Source organism: Dermacentor andersoni, chromosome 2 (genome assembly GCF_023375885.2).
Source record: "Dermacentor andersoni chromosome 2, qqDerAnde1_hic_scaffold, whole genome shotgun sequence".
NCBI lineage: Eukaryota > Metazoa > Arthropoda > Arachnida > Ixodida > Ixodidae > Dermacentor > Dermacentor andersoni.
Window position 1 is genome coordinate 159,226,305 of NC_092815.1, and position 19,024 is coordinate 159,245,328.

General features: G+C 42.2%; 1 protein-coding gene across 3 annotated transcripts in view; it reads left to right on the forward strand.

Moving 5' to 3' along the window:
• The window catches only part of PAN2 (PAN2-PAN3 deadenylation complex catalytic subunit PAN2), a 92,171-nt gene that overhangs the window by 47,613 nt on the left and 25,534 nt on the right, over positions 1-19,024 (forward strand). For 2 of the 3 annotated variants that reach the window (XM_050187359.2, XM_055076092.1), the window contains exons 16-22: positions 2,948-3,060; positions 6,195-6,293; positions 8,413-8,543; positions 11,296-11,419; positions 12,600-12,950; positions 15,511-15,601; positions 17,489-17,646. In XM_050187359.2, the coding sequence (XP_050043316.2) occupies positions 2,948-3,060; positions 6,195-6,293; positions 8,413-8,543; positions 11,296-11,419; positions 12,600-12,950; positions 15,511-15,601; positions 17,489-17,646 (1,067 nt within the window). Of the gene's footprint in view, positions 1-2,947; positions 3,061-6,194; positions 6,294-8,412; positions 8,544-11,295; positions 11,420-12,599; positions 12,951-15,510; positions 15,602-17,488; positions 17,647-17,948; positions 18,259-19,024 lie in introns of those variants that run through there. The other variant, XM_055076093.2, reaches the window with a different exon arrangement.

The following is a 19,024-nucleotide window of genomic DNA, read 5'->3' on the forward strand; positions in this document are numbered from 1 at the left end:
AAAGTCGTGCCTCTGTCATCAAAGACAATGATTAAAGCCATTGGATATTTTTTTAACATATTACCACATCAGTGCGGCAATTTCAGTCATCCATGACTATTGCATTATTATGCAATTGTAGCTCCATAGACGGAAATGCCTCTTTGCCAGGAAAGCACTCTGTTTCCTGGTAAAGAGGAACTAGAGTGCTTAGCGGGAGTACAGGAAGTAGTGAAGCAGAGCAAAGAACTCTGCTTCAATGGAATTCTGGCTGGTACATAGCAAGGATGCACAAGTCAGTCTACTTTTGTTTTTCTTCCGTTCTCTTTTTTTTTTTTTCTCATCGTGGAGGCTCTGCTGATGTAGAACCAGAGAGAGCATCAGATACAATGTTCAGCCAAACCCTAAACGTCCTTTTGCAGAGGTTTTGCAGTGGCACAGTAGTGTTCCTCCCTCCCACCAGTTGGCACCACCACCTTATCAATGTTGAGATCTCTTCAATTTGTCTTGTGCATTTCTATCAAAACATAGAATTAGCGTTGCTTAGCATGAAAAAACAGCCTAGGAAAGCTGGTGTTGAGCTTCATACTAATAAGTAACTACCGATATTGGGAGCTAAAGTAGCCTGGGCTAGTACAGAGAGGATTCTGCAATGCTGGCACAAAATTCTCAAGTGTAAAAGGGCACTATTTAGAGTAAGACGAAGCATACCCAGCGAAAACTTTCTGTAGCATTGCAGCCAAAGCTGTAAAGCTGAAGCACATTTTTTCTTTTTTTTTTGCTGTGAATCTTTATGTGGTCCACGAATGCAAGCAGCTGGAAGCTACATAGCACAAGAAAATTCACACCAATCATTATTTCAATTTTTTTCCTTCCAAGACTTATTTCGTAACATATAAAAATCTTGCTTAGGAAAAGGATTTCTGTTACTTTCTGTTCCTAGTTTTGGCTTTCTGGTTTTCCTGGTCCAGTAAACTGCCAGCAAAATGTTAGAACTACTTGGCATAGTAACAAAAAAAGCAGATGCTTCGCACGTGCAAGCACATGCTCATGGCTTTGGCTGTGCTGCCACGGAAAGTTGTCAGGTGTAGGTAGGGCTAAGCAAACTTCATGCTAGGACAGGTTCAGAGTTGTCCACTCTTGGAAAGGAAGCATAACTGAAGTGGACGATTGCCACTAAAGACCAGAAATGCACGACTGAAGTCCTTCATTTTGCTTTTTGAGATGATGGGCTTTCATAATACTTAGTTGGCAAAGTATAGCACCAAACACTATGGCAATGAAGAGAATGTTCTTGCTCTTGCCGGAGGCGCAGCTTTGTCATGTCTAAAGCAATCAGGCAAATAGCCATCACGCTTTTTGGACTGGCACAACGCACACATAAAGCAGTAGAGATATAAAGAAGTTAAAAGAAAATGACAGGTCGCCTTTGAATTGTAAGCTTATTGCTACACAACAGCATTATCTAGTGATTGAACAGGTTTATTTACCACCTTCAAAAATTAAGGTGTGTAAGCTTGAGGTTTGATAAAGCTTCAGATGCCATCCCTGGATCCACTAAGTCAAGCTCGCTCAGGCGTTCGCCAACTCATTTTTAGGTATAATGAGAATGAGCTCCTCACTGACAGCCATTACTAACTCCTTATTTCTGCCTTTTATTTCTCCCTTCTGCTGAATGCATTGTAGCTGACCCGTGTCGTTTGTTTTAAGTCTGTTTGTCTTCCTGTTTTTTGTCTTCTAGAATTTTCTGGCACTGCTATCTGGAATTATATACCCAACAACATCAAAGTCTCGCACAGCTTTTTGCAGCCTTTGAAGAACTTTTTGTTTAATTTTTTTTAAAGATTTGATGTTTGAAAACATTGTTAAACATTTAGTGTTGGTGTCTAGTTATGGAAATATTTAGGAATTGAGTGGAATATACTGATATGTTGCTATATACTGCTGACGCTGTCATTTTGAATGTTCATGTTGTTTGACTCAATAATAGCCTTGTTGGCTGTGGGTCCAAACAAGATTTTGAGTATTCTTTGTAGCTTCAAAGAATGTTAGTAAAATTGTATTTAATTGAATGAAATGTTTAAGTTGCTGTATTTGGAGACGCCGGTGCCATTGCAGGATGAGGTAATTTAAAACTCCACAACCACATCACTGTTTTCTGCAGGTGAGGTATGTCAGCAGTCACAGCTGTTGACAATGTTGTACATACTAGACAACTTGCTAGTTCTTATAACTGTATCACTGTATAACATATTGCTGTGTTTAAAGCACCAGGCCTATTGTGCAGTATTTGTTGTCGACAGCTAGAATAACCTTTTTCACTCTACTTTCAATTTTTCTCTGAGAAATAATTTAAAGAAAAAGCTGCCAGACATGTAGTTAATACTGTTTAGTATACCATATTTAAATCTATGTTTTTGTTATATGTGTTTGTTCATTGTCGTACTCTTTGCTCTTAGCAATTCTACTATTTTATGTCTGTGGCATCATCACCTTTATTTCTTTTTTAATCCTAAAAGATGTGTTGGCAAATGTTACACTTTTTACATTGCATAACCTCTTGCCATGCTAATATCTATTTTACTCTTATTAAAAAGTAATAGAGTGCTTACTCCAGGACAATTATCTCGCAGTTGAAATTGCCATAGAGCCTTTTTCATGAGCTTTAAAGTGAGATACAATCATAATAATGCAGCATTTTGTCTTGGTTGTGTCTGTTCTGCACATTTGGTGAAGGGTAGGTTCATTAAGAAACCTTGTACCTTAAAATTCAGAAATTCAGTGGGAAAATGTTTTTCTTTTTCTTTTTTTTTTGCTTGATGAACTCTTGCTAAAAGTAGGCATGTGCAAACTTGCAAGTGTTGCACACTTAGAAGAAAAAGAAAAGTTATTTCAGTTAGGCTTGTGCCAGCCCTATAATTTTGACCTCTTGGTGCGTGGCACTCATTCCCCTGACTGCCCTTCACAGTTCCCGAACGAGTGACACCTCATTATCCTTTCACCGAGATACTCAAGCGAAGCCTCTGCCTCGAAAGCACCATGCCAGCCTGGTGCGACAGGTGCGAGAAATACCAGCCCACGGTACAGCACCCATTTTCTATTCTGTCCACGTTTCTGATGGAACCTGTTCAAGGAAAGCTGTTAGTAACTGTATGGCCATTCCCCTTTAAGAATTCTAGGATCTCTAGCATGTCTGGGCAAATTAGTGAATTTTTTTAGAGGTGATGCTTACTTTAGCATATCAGGGGTTAAGATGTAATGTTGTAGCTTATTTCCAACCCACATACCCATGCTCTTCTCGTGTTGCTGCCAAATACAGTGTGACCACCTTTTGCTGTGAACATTCACACAGCTCATTCTGTTCAATGGGTATTCTCGCTTACATTTGTGGATCTTTGTCTTCTTTAGCTACAGCACAAAAGGCTCACTACCTAAAAGCACCAGACTGCCCAGCTCCACCTTTTCCTTTTACGTGAGGTTAAGAGAAAAAAAAGTAGCACTTTCACTAGAAAGGCAAAGTGTTGACAGTAATACAAAAGTACAGTAGAACTTCGTTCATACATTTTGGAAAAAACTGCGAGAAGAAACGTACTGACCGGGAAAACGTACGATCCGATGTAACTAAAAAAATCTTACAGACTCAACTATTGTTGACATCTACGTAACGCGAAGCTTCGTGCTGATCATTGCGGCACGAGATGCTGATGCGCGTCGAGCTGGTGTTGCTCCTGCGACCGGAGACGCGTTATGTTGTCTTATTGCTCGGTGTCTTAAGAGGGCAACGGGAAACCGAAATGAAATCGAGCTCGTGGGCAATGCCGGATGCCACCAAAGTGAAATGGGATGCCCACATCGTGCCGCCTGCAGCAAGAAACAACGGCGCATTTGGATTACGCCTACTGAAAGCATCCAGTACACTACTAATGTCACTACGCACTATGCACCACGCGTCGTGAAAGATAGGTGAATATGCTTATCGCAATATGTTTGATGGCGATAGCTGTGAATGTGACATGCAACGACCTGGCCGGGGATTTCCTGGTACCGAAATAAGAAACTGTGCATGCCACCGTTGTTTTCACGTGACACAGGTGGGTGAGTATTGCGGTAAAGCTGCCGTGGCAGTCAGCTATATACTGTTCTTGATCACCTGCGCCTCACGTATTTTCTTGTTTACATGGGATCTAGCGGCTGGAAAACGTTATACGATCGCACTTTAGCGACTTACTAAACTTTGATGTTGAAAAATTCTGTGTTCTGGGAATGTACGAACCGGGGAAAAACAAGCGTACCTCTATTAGGTAATTTTTGTGTTCTCATTTGCAAGCGTTGGTGCCGGGAAAATGTACGTAATGAGAACATATCAATGAGGTTCTACTGTATTACACTATATAGTAGAGTAGAAACTTGGGCTCGTTGGTGTGGCATAGTTGAAAGTCTGAAAAGCCAGTGCTCAAACGAAGCCAACATACAAGAATGACACACACATTGTGCTGACTGCCAACTGTATGAGTTTATTGCTACTCACTTCGAACTTGATACATTCGCCAAAACAAGAAAAGGAAGAAGGGGGTGGGTAACATTCAGCAGACCTGTTGCGATGGAAGCAATATCGCCTTTTTGTGCAGAAGGTAATATATTACGCTATATCACACAAAGTAAGGCTCGCAGTCTTATGTACCGTATAGATTGCGGCAAATATTTTCTTACTAACTAAACGCATATTGTTTCACGTGCCCAAAGACACAGAGTTTGCTCGATGACAGTGAATGCTCGCGGTCGCAACGCTGCCATAATGATGCACTGTCAGTGTGTGCGGTTGTCCCAGAGTGAACATTCCATGCTACCACTTCCTTCACCTCGGCGGATTACATGACGTCCAACGTGTGGGAAAACAGAGTGCATCAATCCACCAGCCTTCTCAACTCACCCTCACACACTTGCCCTGGCATCCACAGCATATCGCGTGACCTCCAGCAAGCGGTGCGCAGGCTGCATATGTGCTCGGGCACGCAGGCGGAGCAGACTCGGAAAGCTGGGCCGGGCAGGCTATGCACGTGGCATCACACTGGGGCCACTCTGGTGGTTGCAGCAGCATTGGCAACACACAAATGTTCCTCGAATGTGCATTTAATTACTGTCACAATAAAAGTGGAGCTGGGCAGGCTATGTTGTGCATATAAAAGATGGCTAATAAGTAGCAGAATATGTGTTCGAATAGCACAATTTTCCATGTGAATCTTATATGAATATTTGAAAAAAATAAAGTAGTCTTGAAATATTGTATCACGTACTGAATATTTCCAGTGTGTAAACAAAATGAAATATGTGTGTTGCGTATGGAACCTGTTCAGCAAAAAAGACTTAATTACATTATTTTATACATTTAATGCCTTGAACAACTGGATGTCAGATCAACGGAGAAGTTTGTAAATAAGAAACAACTGAGAGGTGATCTTATCTGGCACACCATGACAATGACTGCAATGAAACAAGGGAACAGCATGTCACCACATGGACGTGGTAGAGTGTTGTGTTTAATGAAGGATCCGAGTATGTAATGCTACAGCACTGCACATCATTTAAGAAAATTCAAACATGGTAAGATTGGCCAAAGACAAATTGCTTTCTCTGAAGCAAGACAACTTACTTGTGGACTGCCTAAAACGAGCATGCTTATTTAGTATTGAGTGTGAATTGTTGTTCAGAAGTGATCTCTTCCATTTGTTTGAACAGAAACTGGTGTGTCTGCCCAACAACTGCAGTTCTCTTGAGCAGAATCATTTGCAAGAGACTGCACTTGCAAAGGTCTTTCTTCTTGTACTGCAGCAACTCTTACGCCTTACTGTATTTGAACAGTAATGAATATTCAACAAGCTCGAATAGTGAATTGTCTAACTGAATGCAAATGGAATAGCAAGAGCTATCAAATTTGTATTTGAAGTCTTGAATATTCACACACCCCTAGATAACAGATAACATATAATAGACAGGTCTGTTATAGTAACAAGGTCAGGGCAATGCAAAGAGAAATACAGTCAGAAACAGCTGAGGATTAGATCGGAGTGGTGAGATAGGCAATTCGAAAGGATAGGATTGGTTTAATTGGTGCAGAGCAGGGTTGATGGGTGATCTCTGGGTGAGGCCTTTGTGATGCTGTGTACTTCAAGTAGGCTGTTGACAATGATAACGGTAATGGTCTGTGTGTTTTTCAGCTACAAAGCAAAAGGCTGAAGTCGTTACCAGAAATACTGACCGTCAGCTCAGGCTTGGAAAATCAGCAGGACCTAAACTTTTGGCAAACCCAAATTGAGGTGAGGTTGCATCCCAAGCATGGATTTGGCATTAATGCACCCTCCTTGTCTTACATTTACCGCCATTCTGATTTTCTGTTAATGTGTGTAACCCAGATTAAATGGCTTCATTTGTATGCATGTCTATGCATACAAATGCATATGGCGGCCATCATAGCAGCTCAGTGGCTAAGATGTTCAGCTGATGAGCAAAAGGTTGCAGTTTCAATCCCCAGTCACAGAAGTTGTATCTTGATGGAAACGAAATTTAGGAGCACTTTAAATAACCATCTGTAACCCTCCACCACAACACCTCACTAGCACCAATGGTACTTTGGTATATTGAACCTCACAAATCAATCTATCAATCAATCATACATGTATTTGCTGGCTTGTTCGACCTCAGCATCACTTCATTAGACTAGTACTTATAAATGGGCCCATGTTATCACTTTGCACGATGAACTTGTTCGCGACAAGCATAACCTGCAGTATCAGAGAGCGGTCTAAACGCTGTCACATTATATTTAAAGAGTATATGTCATGTCAAACCTCCTGCGAGCTGCGAAATTTCCAAACTTCAGGCAGCTTGAAAATCTCCTCCTTCTTGGTGCCTGACGTTGGTGACAAAAATCACTTTTAGAGTGACAAGCAATCACTTTGATTGAAACGTTTTGTGTTCTTAACAATTTGTGATTGCTGTAAGCACCGGTGATGTTTACTGGTGATGTATATGTATGTGTGACTTTTGTGGTCATCAAGTACTTGCAGGTTATATTAAGTAGAACAGAAAGCACCCATTTTTCTGGCATATAATTCTTATTTTACTTTTGTTTTTGATCACATGGATGTGTTAACAGATTGATTTGGATGCATTTCAGGCTGTACCTTTCACAGATGTGCTTATACACTCGAACCTCTTTATAACAAAATAATTAATATAACGAAGTAGATGAAATTCCCCTTGAAATCCCCGTAGAGATCCATACATTTGAAAACTCATTTTAGTAAACTGAAATTCTCCCACCAACAAATTATATTCGTCTTCGAAAGCGAAAAAATACCGGACCATATCACACCGAATGCATCACTTTCCGCGGGGTTCAGCTCTTGCTCGCCGCGTCGGATCAAAACTTCCGCTTTCCAGCAGCAAATATGCGACTGATCAATGACACTAATTTTTCTCACCGCTGTGCACAGCTGTGCACAGGCAGTGGCTCACTATCGCGCTTCTCCTCTGACCCCCCTCTCTCTCTCTCTTGCGCATGTTTGGCTGTGCAAGCCACCCCATGCTTCACGGCTATCCTCGACAGTGTGAAAGATTCGTGCATTCACTTGTACTGCATGCCACGCAGGCAGGTGCAGTTGGTCTAGGCCTCTCTAATGTCTCCAGCGCACCCTCGGGTATCACGCGCAAGCTTGCATGGTGGTATGAAAAAATTATTGCATTCGTTTCTCTATCTCCCTGTAGCGCATTGTGCATGTTGGCAGCTGGGCATGGTTTCCGAGATTGCATTGGCACCGGGGCAGTTGTGAAGGCCACGAGCCAGCCGAGCGAAGCTAGCATGGGGAAGTTTGCTTGCCTCCTCGATCGCACAGCATAGTGCTGTGTAGTCTGCCATGTGCCGCTCGACTTCAACGAGCCATGTGGAAAGCGGAAGTGAAAGACCATCACAACGGAGCAGAAGGAACCTATCTAAAGGCTGTCGCATCAGGTGCTAAGAAGTAGTGTACTGCACACGCCAAAACTTCCTTTGTTGTAATATTCAAACTTCATAGTATGCATGGCCATGTAGCAATTCGGTGGGCCACTAAGCCATATTCTTATTTCTATGTTTACTGTTGTGCACCCCACCGGGCATACAGGGCAGTAAACGACAATAATGGGTATAACAAATTAACGGACATAACAAAGTAACTTCGACTCCTCCTGCAACTTCGTTATAGCGAGGTTCGAGTGTAATTAGAGGCTCGACACACATAAAAGAAAGAAAAGATGTGGAGTTTGCTTGAAATTTTATTCTTCAACAGTCCCTGTCTTCTTTGACCTATTACAATGCTCCATCCACACTGTGGACACACAGTCTTAACTTCTCTTTCTTCCTTTCTTTAAACTCCCTGACAAATAAATCATTTTCAGTTGTTTGGCAACAAAGACAGCAAGGCAATGTCCTTCTGTTCATCAGCTCCTGTGCCTAAGCGGTGTCGATATGGGAACTGCTGCACACGGGCCGGCTGCAAGTTCTTCCATGAAAAAGACAAAGGAAAGAGGTAGGACAAAGCCTGTACTCACATTCTTTCTCCTACTACTCCTCCATCGACAGCATGTCCTGTTGAGCTTGCTTTTTCACAGAATCTTCTGATTTGCAGAGTTATGTAGAAGTTGAACAACTGAAGTAGTCATCTTGTCTTCATAACACAGTGCTGCTTTGTTATAAGCAACATGTTTGGGATAGTGTTGTCTCATGCTGTTTTAGATCCTTTCTGCTGCAGGCGTACTCGTGACATACTCATCAGTACGCATCAGGAGCACGCGTCACATACTCATGACGCCTGTGGCAGAAAGGATGTTCCACATCTGCCGCCAAGGTTTGTGAGTGGTGGCATTGGCTAACACTCCCAGGGTTAGTTATGATAGTAACACATGAATACCCCAGAAAGTGTATGGAAGAACGGTGATGCAGTAGCTCAATTGATAGAGCATCGCATGCGTACTGTGAAGACCTGGGTTCGTTCCCCACCTGCGGCAAGTTGTTTTTTCATCCACTTTCACTTCCATTAATTTATCATTTCTTTAATTCCATTAGTAAATACAAGTAATTTCGCATGTGTTGTCCTTGGTGTCTTTGTTGGCTTCTTATGTTATGATTAATAAATATCAGGCCCCTCGGTTAACCCCCTTTCTTCTCATTCATATGCCGGTGTAGTGGCTTGTAAGTCCACTCACTTGCATTCACTCCCATTTATTCTGGAGCCATAAGTTCAAGTGCAAGTAAGTGCTGGCGAGCGTGAGTGAATACATCCGATAGTATGAATGAACTTTCCCTGAACCTTTCCAAACTGTGCTCATAGCAGAAGGCAAAAAGCATGCAAGTTCATTTTTGTTTACTCATTAGCTCGTCTTTGTGATTATCATCTTCTCACTAAACTAAGCATTAGTGTTGGAAAATTGATAATCAGATTGATAACATTGCCCCTTCTGCCTCTCAGCAGTGCCTCAGGTATCAGCTCTTCACTGTCACAGTGGCAGAGCAGTTGCTTTGGAGTTTATTTTGCTGTTACTAGTTTTTATGGCATACATTGTGGGGATTGAGGTGCAACCCGATACCTTCGTGTGGGCATTCAATTGTTCTTTCGTCAGTACGCCTCTCCCGTGCTACTTACGACAGTTGTCGGGGGTGGCCTTTGCTACGGACCAGCTTTTAGTGGTGGCACTCAGCATTGCTGACCGCGGTGGCCGCGACGTGACTGACCGCGGTCAGCAGAGCGCGTTTGAGAGAGCCATCTCCAGGATAGCACTGGGTACTTACATGTATTCTTCTCGTCCGCCAGCCCCTTTGTTAGGGTCTTGGACTTGAGCTCATCTACAGTGCCGTTGCACTAATGGCAAGTATGTTGCTCCTTTTCTGAACACTAAGCCGAAGAGCGGGGCCTAGTGCTTGCACGTGGTCTTACTGCACCAAGCCACACTTATCGGAGGCCTAAGCTGACAGATATTGCCCAAGCTCTCACAAGTGGGCCCATTCGTTATTGCGAAAGCAAGCAGCATAGTCGCGAGGACATTTTCAAGTGGCGTGTCGTGGGGAGCCATCCTCCCGCAGCAACATGCTAGCAGCTGTATTCTGTATTTTTCGCCCTTGGCGTGGGAGCCGTTTGATTCTTGCACCGACCTGGGACCACGTGTTTGTGCAGTTGAGTGTCTCCAGAGATGGGTGTTTTTGCATCTCGCCTTGATCGAAATGTGGCCGCTGCAGCCGAGATTTGATACCATGACCTCATGCTTAGCAATGCAACGCCATAACTGCTAAGCCACCACAGCAGGTAAATGCAGAAAAGTCACAGTTTCGCCCAAAAGGCAAAGCGTGATAGCAAATTAGTAGACAGCAATAATAAGTAAGGATAGTAGCTTTATTATCTGTATAAACTTGTAAACACTCACTAACTAAAATAAGCATGGCGTCAGTGTGCATTGGCAAACATGCACACATCATACTCAGTGACCGCAGACACTCGCTGTCAAAACGCTGGCATGAGGAAACGCGGCAGCAGCAGCGAGTGAAGTGACCTTCATGTTGTCTATCGCTTCAACACCAGCTGAGCGGTGAGCACACAGTGCCCACAGCGCTACGAGCCGTTGGCCCACCTAAACTTTGCCCCCAAAGCAGATCACTTTAGAGATAAAGCCTGTGCGACTGCGCCATAAGCAGTTGTGGCCGAAACACAACCCTTACCTCCCCTCCCCCAGGTTCCTTCTGCACTTCCTCTTTGCTTTCCACCGTTGCATGTACAAAATTGAGCCGCGATCGTCAGCTCACCCTCACACGCTTTGACTTGCACATATGGCATGGCGACGGTGTTATCAACCTTGAACTTTATAGGGAACATCACCGTGATACCGACAGTGATGGCAAAAATGCACCTGGAGTGTTCATATAATTGCTTTCGCAATATCATTGTATAAAACATATCAGAGTGTTGTGAGAAAATGGAACTTGTAATATCGGAAAATTTGATATACTTGTTTTGAAAAGCTTTTTCTGGTGATTGGTATCACTTCAAATACAATATAATGAAGAGGAAGTGGAAGTTGAGTGTAAACTATTGCTCGTTTAGCTTACTTCCTGACTGCGCTACTTTCTACACCATTTGTGACAGTGCTTCTTTTGTTTGCAATTTACAGGCTTTCCTTGGCAAGACATTTTATTTGTTCTGGTTTTTGCTAATATGTGTGTGCACAGGTCTCTTGCTTACCGCCATAATTTTGATGCAGTTGTAGCCGACATTATCGCTTTTACTCTTGCAGGTATGTGGCTTCTAAAGTGGAGGTGGACACAAGTGTTCAAAGTGCTTGTTCCTGGCTTCCTTTGTCTATACTTGTCACGTTGAATAAGGATGGAACGGTGGACATTTGCCGTGCTGACTGCAAGGTCAGTACTAACGTCTCTTTAACAGCAGTAGCTCTTACTGGTTCTTCCAACCTTTGACATGTTCGCAGACTCATAGTACACGTCAAATAACTTGCCAGCTATCACAACTTTTGTAAGTTTATTCAGGCACCGGCATGGAAGCTACACATCTAGATATCTTTTTAACACTTGTAATGTTAAAGCGCTGGCTGTGTCAGTTAAAAAATTCTACTGCTACTAGTACTAGTACGTTTTCTTTAACCTAATATTGTCGTTATTGCAAGGTGGGTTTCTGTATTTGATATCGTTAACAGCATCGCTGTAGTAAAAGTGACCCAGATGAGGCACAAGTGGGCAACTTTGAGGCAACAAATCCCAAAGGTTATTTTAACTACCTTTATCTTTTGAGTAATGAAATTATGCTGCAGCCCATGCATGCATATTTCAGAGCTATTCTCCAAAGAAATACGAAGAGCCACCATAGCAGAACCTTAGTGCCAGCATTAGCAGTGGAAGCTGTTTCCTGCCAGGACTTCAAGTTATGCATAAGGTCGCATAGCAACACTTTATTCATAACAACAAGTCATAAAAAGTCATAGAAAAAGCAAAGCTAGGTAACATATACTTCTGCAAACAGTGATGGTTAGGTTCTGCCACCTTTTACAATGTTTTGTTTCAATATATTTCATTCAGTGCAGAAAATGTTCATAGTTATGATGTTAGTGACTACTTGTACTGCAGAGTTGGTTACATAAGAGAACTAATGAACATGTTTACTAGTGAAATGGTGTTAACCTGCCGAGGTAGCTTAGTGGCTATGGCATTTCACTGCAGAGATTGAAATTGAGGGTTCGATTCTGGACTTAAACATTTCAGTGGCAGAATGCCAGAACTCCCACATACTTAATTTAGGTGCACGGTAAAGAAACCCAGGTGGTCAAAATTAAACTGGAGTCTTGCGCTATGGTGTGCCTGATAATCAGATCCTGATTTTGGCACGTAAAACCCCAGAATGTAATTTTTTGATAAGGTGAAACAAAAACAGGAACAAAAATGATGATGTGTTCCTATCTGTGTTTCATCATTTTAGTGGTAAACATTTCCTTTAATAAACACTAGCTACGCCGAGAAGTTCTTCTGAAGTTACTTCAGTTTGTTAGTTACAAGCTGTTATGGTTTTGGTCGTCTCTGCCGCACGCAGACCGAAGCCTCCACATCTGAAGACACAGGCTTGAGCTCTGGAAAAGATGACAGCGCTGTTGGGAAACACAAAGAGACCAGCTCAGAGAAAGAGCAGATCGAAGACGAGAAGGAAGAGGGAGACGACTTGGAGATGAAGGAAGGAGAAGGAGAAGTCAAGAAGGAGAGCGAAGAGGAAGAAAGCAGTGCAGTCTTGTATGAGCTGACGTCAGTGGTGTCCGTGGTGAACAACAGCCGCACCAACATCGTGAGCTGCATTCGGGTGGGGCCCTCGTACCACATTCACCACCAGGGGGGACCGGCCACTCAGTGGTACCTTTTCAACGACTTCACCATCGTGCCCATATCTCCCGTGAGCTGACTGCTTGTTCAATCTGACAATCTTTGTATCTGTTATTGTACATAAGCCACTGCCATTGATGTACAGTAGATAAAATATAGACCTCAGTTTACAGTGAAAAGAAACCTTGTTGCCATCGCTGGATAGCCTGAGATGTTGGTTTCAAAACTCGGACAATGTGCTATATGCATGAATTGATAAACTATGTAGTGGTATGTGATGGCCCTCATTACATGGAAGGTCGACAGTGCCAACTGCTGACAGATGACTTTGCGTATTAGGTCCTTAGCATAATTGTGAATCTAGCTTTAAAGTTGGCTTTTCTAATATATTACAGGTCTGGACTCTAGACTATGTCATGTGTTTTGCATCTTCCCTCGGTTATCACCATCACCCATCTTGATCCTCTATTTCTTGCCCTCTTCCCCCAATGCAGAATAGATGGCTAGAGGAATACACCTCAGGCTGACCTTTCTGCCTTTCTTATTATCGAATTTCTTTCTCTCTCGGAGGATATGAATTTGATCTGCTGACGTCACAGAAGTTTTTTTTCTCTTTAAATCAAATTGGTTGTGGGCCAGTAAGCACACATTTGGACTTTTTGTTTTTACGCTACAGAGAGCTCTGCGTTCATTGTACGAAGTCTCCCCAAAAAGTGAGGTGGCGGAATCTGCACTTTGATGTGGCGGAAGGCAGAAATGTGTGTATTTAGATTTAGGCACACTTTAAAAAACCATGGATAGTCAAAGTTATTCTGGGAATCTCCCACTATGGGTGTATTTATTAACTCAGGTGTTGCTTTAAATCAACCAATCAATCAATTAGTTTCTATAGCACGGAGACATGAGCATCTTTTGACAGTAGCCTGAAAATTTTTTTCCCAGATTACAACACAGCAAGATGTTGGCAGTTTCTTCTCATAACTGAAGTCTACATTCATGCAGCTGATGGAGGCAATAGTTGTCATTGAAATTGTCACTGAAGAAGAGGCTGCATTTTGAAATTATTCATTTCATTTTTCATTCTTTTGGCCTTATGTTATTGGCTTTGGCATTATTGTGCTACCATTATTGCCAGGATCACCCACTTGGCACAATGGTTGACAAGAACAGAAAGTGAAATTAATTATGGCAAAACACAGCCTGAAATTGGACACGTAGCCCTTCATAGTTGCACCCGATGTACAAGCCACACTGACATCTGCAACCTTATAAACCAGATAAGTTGTGCACATACCAACTGATCTAACAGGTTAGAAAATGGCTTAGTGTTAGGAAAGCTAGATTTAATAATTTATAAAGTTTTTTTTTATTGTTGCTAGCAGAACTTGTACAGGGTGTCCCAGCCATCAAGAAGTTTGAAGTTTATTCAGTTTTATAAAATTTACAAAATTTGCATGTTAAAATTGCCAACACTTGTTAAAGCACTTGGGATACTCTTTCACAAACACAACACCACTTGAAAATTTGACAGAAATAATTGAAAACAAAAATCAAAATTATTTTTAGTTTTTAGATTAGTCAGTGTAGAATTCCAAATAAGCACTCCCACAAATTCAAACAATCTTATGCTGCATGTATTTCTCCACAAAGCAGATTTTAACACATATTACCTGCAGCTCTTGTGCTATGCGTTGGCAGCATAAATATAGTAATGGGTGACAGTTCCTTATCATCATTATTTGGTGTGTGAGCCGAGTTGCCTTTAAAGTGTACATTAAGTCTAACAGAAGCATGCGAACATACTAGTATAGAGGCCAATTCCTATCAGTATACTTAAAAAAAGAACTGAATGCTTAGCACGCGTTTCTGTAAACGAGTTATCTCTAAGCAAGAGAACCAAGTTGGACCCTTTCTCTACCGCTAACGAGTGTAGTCATCACGAAAAATTTGTAGCAATATAGGAGCATAGGAGACATTCTATATAGAGTAACCAGCGACTGTGTCTTGCCTGTTCACTATAAGCAGATTCAAGCTTGTTGAGTTTGCCAAGTTTTCTGAAAGACTTGAATTTCATGTATGATATTGCTCTCGTGAGTCCTTTACCATATGCTCCAGCATGAAAATGCTCAGGCAACATAACCTTCATAGGAAATGAAGTAATTAAATAAAGTTTCGTCATCATAACTACTTAGCTTAATATAGTGTTCAGTGAATGATTATGACAGCCAGTGCCTGATTTCCTTTCTATCAATTTTTAACAAAATCAGCTATATCCCAAAACATATAATTATGCGATTTATAAAGAGTATATTTAATTTAAGTGAGCCATCTTTTTAAATAGCTTCCTTGGATAAAACATTTCACTTGGTTTGTGATAGTTTTAAATGGGCTTTGGTCCTTACCTAGGCTTGCTTTGAGGTGCTTATTCACTTGCTGGTCCAAATTCATCTGGTCTTTTTGACTAGGCCTTATTGCACACGGTTACTATTCATGGCTTGCATTCCCGAATAGGTTACATCTTAGCTCTCTGGCTAGCGAAAAGCGCAGTGCAGATTGCATTTATCACAGTCATTCAGGCAAAGCATAGCACCACGGTTTTTTCAGCACCTTTGTCATTGCACTTTCCCTAGGAAGAAGCGGTGTGGCTTCCTTTGGACTGGAAGCTACCCTGTGTCCTGCACTACACACTTGCCGACATTTCGAACAAGCAGCCAGCAACAGGTGCGCAACTTCTGCTGTTCTTTCTTAGGCTCACCTGTGACACTCCTCATTCTCAATATGGCATTTCAGGTTACCGTAGTTTGCTTTAGGTGCTCATACATTGTCAGAAAACCCAAGTGTGAATCAAGAAAGCAAGTGTCAGTGACATACCCTAGTATAGTCAACATTCATTAAAGTGAGGTTATATGTAACATGAAAATACATTCATTATACCCAATATTTCATGTAAGCATGCACTGACATCAGCGCAGGAAGGAAAAAAACACAGGTTTATGCAAGAAAAAGAAAATACTATCATGATGCCTCTGACACGGGGCAGTTAAAGGTCTTCTATCAATTTTTATGGTCCATCGTTGGCCCAACTATGCTAAATTACAAACACGTGCTTCACACTGTCATCAATATGCAGTTGTGCGATCAGGAAACGTATTCTGCAACGATACACATCGGCGATACTATCGAAACCCGCCGTGGTTGCTTAGTGACTATGGCGTTGGGCTGCTAAGCTTGAGCTTGTGGGAGCGAATCTTAGCCATGGCGGTGACATTTCGATGGGGGCAAAATGTGAAAACACCTGTGTACTTAGATTTAGGTTCACATTAAAAACCCCGGGTGGTCCAGGTTTCCAGAGTCCCACACTATGGCATGCCTCATAATCAGATCGTTGTTTTGGCACGTAAAACCCCATAATTTTAATACTATCGCCTTGGTTGCGCCTTGGCCATCAGGCATGCGCTGATCAGCTGGTTGGGCACTGCGTCATCTTATATTGGTCAACCGGCCAATCAGCATGCACCTGATGGTGATACTATCGTCGAGGTGACACTGTCATCGAAAGTGGTCATTGCAGGACACGTACCCAGTGTGATCACACGAGATTGACTCATAGTTTGTGAGCTGCGGGCAGCCAGGGCCAGCTGCTGGCCAAAACGCATGTGTACATGTCTAGAATGTGCCACTTGAATGTGACTTGTTGAGCACTTTTGGACATTTTTCTACCACAGTACATCTTTTGAGCTGCAAGCAACCAAAGATTTCTTTCATTATAAACAATATTGTCTCGGGCCTTGAATTTTATGTTTCATTTAGCAGTAGTATACTCACTGAAGTAAAGCACAGAAAACCAAATGTCGTATTCACTTCATTATATTCATATTCATTTTCTCAAAGCTCTAATGTGTTCGCAAACAGACCTTAACTTGAATGTCTTCTCAACTCCACGTGGTGTTGGACTGTGCCTCCTGACAATCAAATTAGGCAGAATATTTTCATAATGCTTGTCAGCAATTACATTGATGATAATGTCCTTGAGAAACCTGTCTCTACTGTAGTGGCTTCAAGTAGATTTTGAGAGTGCATGGCTATGCAATTTCGGCTCAGCAGTTGTTGAGGAACATTATCGAAAACCAGTGGCCTCCTCAGCTATGATATGGCACTGCCATTCCGGAGCAGAGCTGGAATTTTAAGTAAAGCAACATTTCAGATGTGGCGGCTTGCCACGTCTGCATATAAAGTCTCAGTATGTATTTAAAGCTCAATCGGGGCACATTTGCTGTGATGGCAGGCTCTTAACTTGACTATGACAAATGTCAGAGTGAGCTTGAAGACACAAGGCTAAAACCAGCAATCATTAACTTGCTCCCAGTTGGCATCGGTGGGTTGGATGGTTTCTTGTGCTTCCAACAGCTGGCATGGTGAAAGCAGGGCTAACAAACTGTATAGACCAGTCGGGCCTACGTATGCAATTTCAGCTTTAAGTGCACCAGTACACAAATTTCTGTAAACAAGTTGCAGGTGTTCTGCATGCTAGCTCTTCTTGTAGGATAGCGTAAAGGTGGACAAGAAGACAGTAGAGTAATTTCTCTCATTGCCCTGAAATGTTTGCAGTGAAGGCCCCTCTGTCAGCAGACGTGTTCCAGCAAGACATTTCTTTAGCAGCAAATGGTGGACGGCGTCATGTCACTTTCACTCCGCTTTCACCGAGTGAGATTCTGAAACAAGGAGACATTGTTGCCATGGATGCAGAGTTTGTCACACTCAACCAGGTGAGTTTTACGTGCCACGTCCAGTTTTGGAGTTAAAGTAAAGTGTTTACAGGTGCTGCTATGGCAAATCGCCGTCAGCTTTATTAAGTATAGAAATTGTAAACAAAGTGATAGCATTCTTTACAGTATAGAGGCTATGTGAGCTGTGAGCTCAATGTAACTACTCAGATGAAACCATGTGCTTTAGGTGTGGAAGTGGCCGATAAACGTTTACGAAGTTAGTGTTCACAGCTGGTTAAACATCTATCACAGATAAATTACTAGAGGTCTCAATTTATACAGGACATGTCTCACTTTTACAGGTCTGGTCACGCTGTTCCAACAGGACTGTTTTCTGTCTTTCATTATCCCCAGTAGCACTGAGTTTGTAAGAAGCCTGGCACTGGAAAGCTAAATGTGCTGCTGCAATGTGCCGAAACTTGTCATGGAACACCAGCTAGCCTGCTCACGACCTTTGAAACTTCGAAATTCACAATGGATGCCAGGATTTTATCCAGTTAAATCTTGAAGCAATGCGGTTTTTGTAGAAGGGTTCATGAGCAGTGCTCACTGACAGAAGTGGTAAAAATAAAATTTGGAATATTGGGCACAAAATGGAAAAAGATGCAATAAAGTTTGCATTGTGCGAAACACAAAGAATGCACAAGAATGCATAAGGTTAGTGATATGGCTTATCAACAAACTGTCATGCAACTGATGTACACTGACAGGCTATCCCTGGCCCTGGTGGGGCACTCGCTATTCACAGGCGATTGCCCCACCAAGCAAGTGCCCACGTTAGTCAAAAGGGGTTTCTCGAGTGGTCATCATATATAGTGGCTGTTGGCATCTCACGTCTGTCATTAGCTGACAGGTTGTTGGTGATGCCTGCGATGATGCAGAAGTGCAAATATGCATGAGAACTCCCATTGTTGGATTATGTTCTTGCTGGCAGAGCAGGAACATACTGATCTCACAAAAGAAAATTATACTGTTGCGCATGTGTACAAGCATACCACATGCTGAATCATGCTTGGCAGCATACCGTACTTGTGTGCTGTAGCTGTCCATAATAAGCTCTGTACATCTTCTTTCGCACAACGGATGCCAGGATTTTATCCAGTTAAATCTTGAAGCAATGTGGCTTTTGTAGAAGGATTCATGAGCAGTGCTCACTGACAGATGGGGTAACAATAAAATTTAGAATTGAGGGCAGCCAGCCAGAACTACCTCTGGTTAACCTACCTACCTTTCTATGCATCCTTTTCTCTCTCTCACTTTTCTTTCGCAAACATCTTCCTAATGTCATGCTTGTGGCTTGAGCAAGTTGATCACTCTAACCCTCTCCGTGCCTACTTTTTCTATAGAAATCCACCAAAATTTCTCAAATTATTTAATG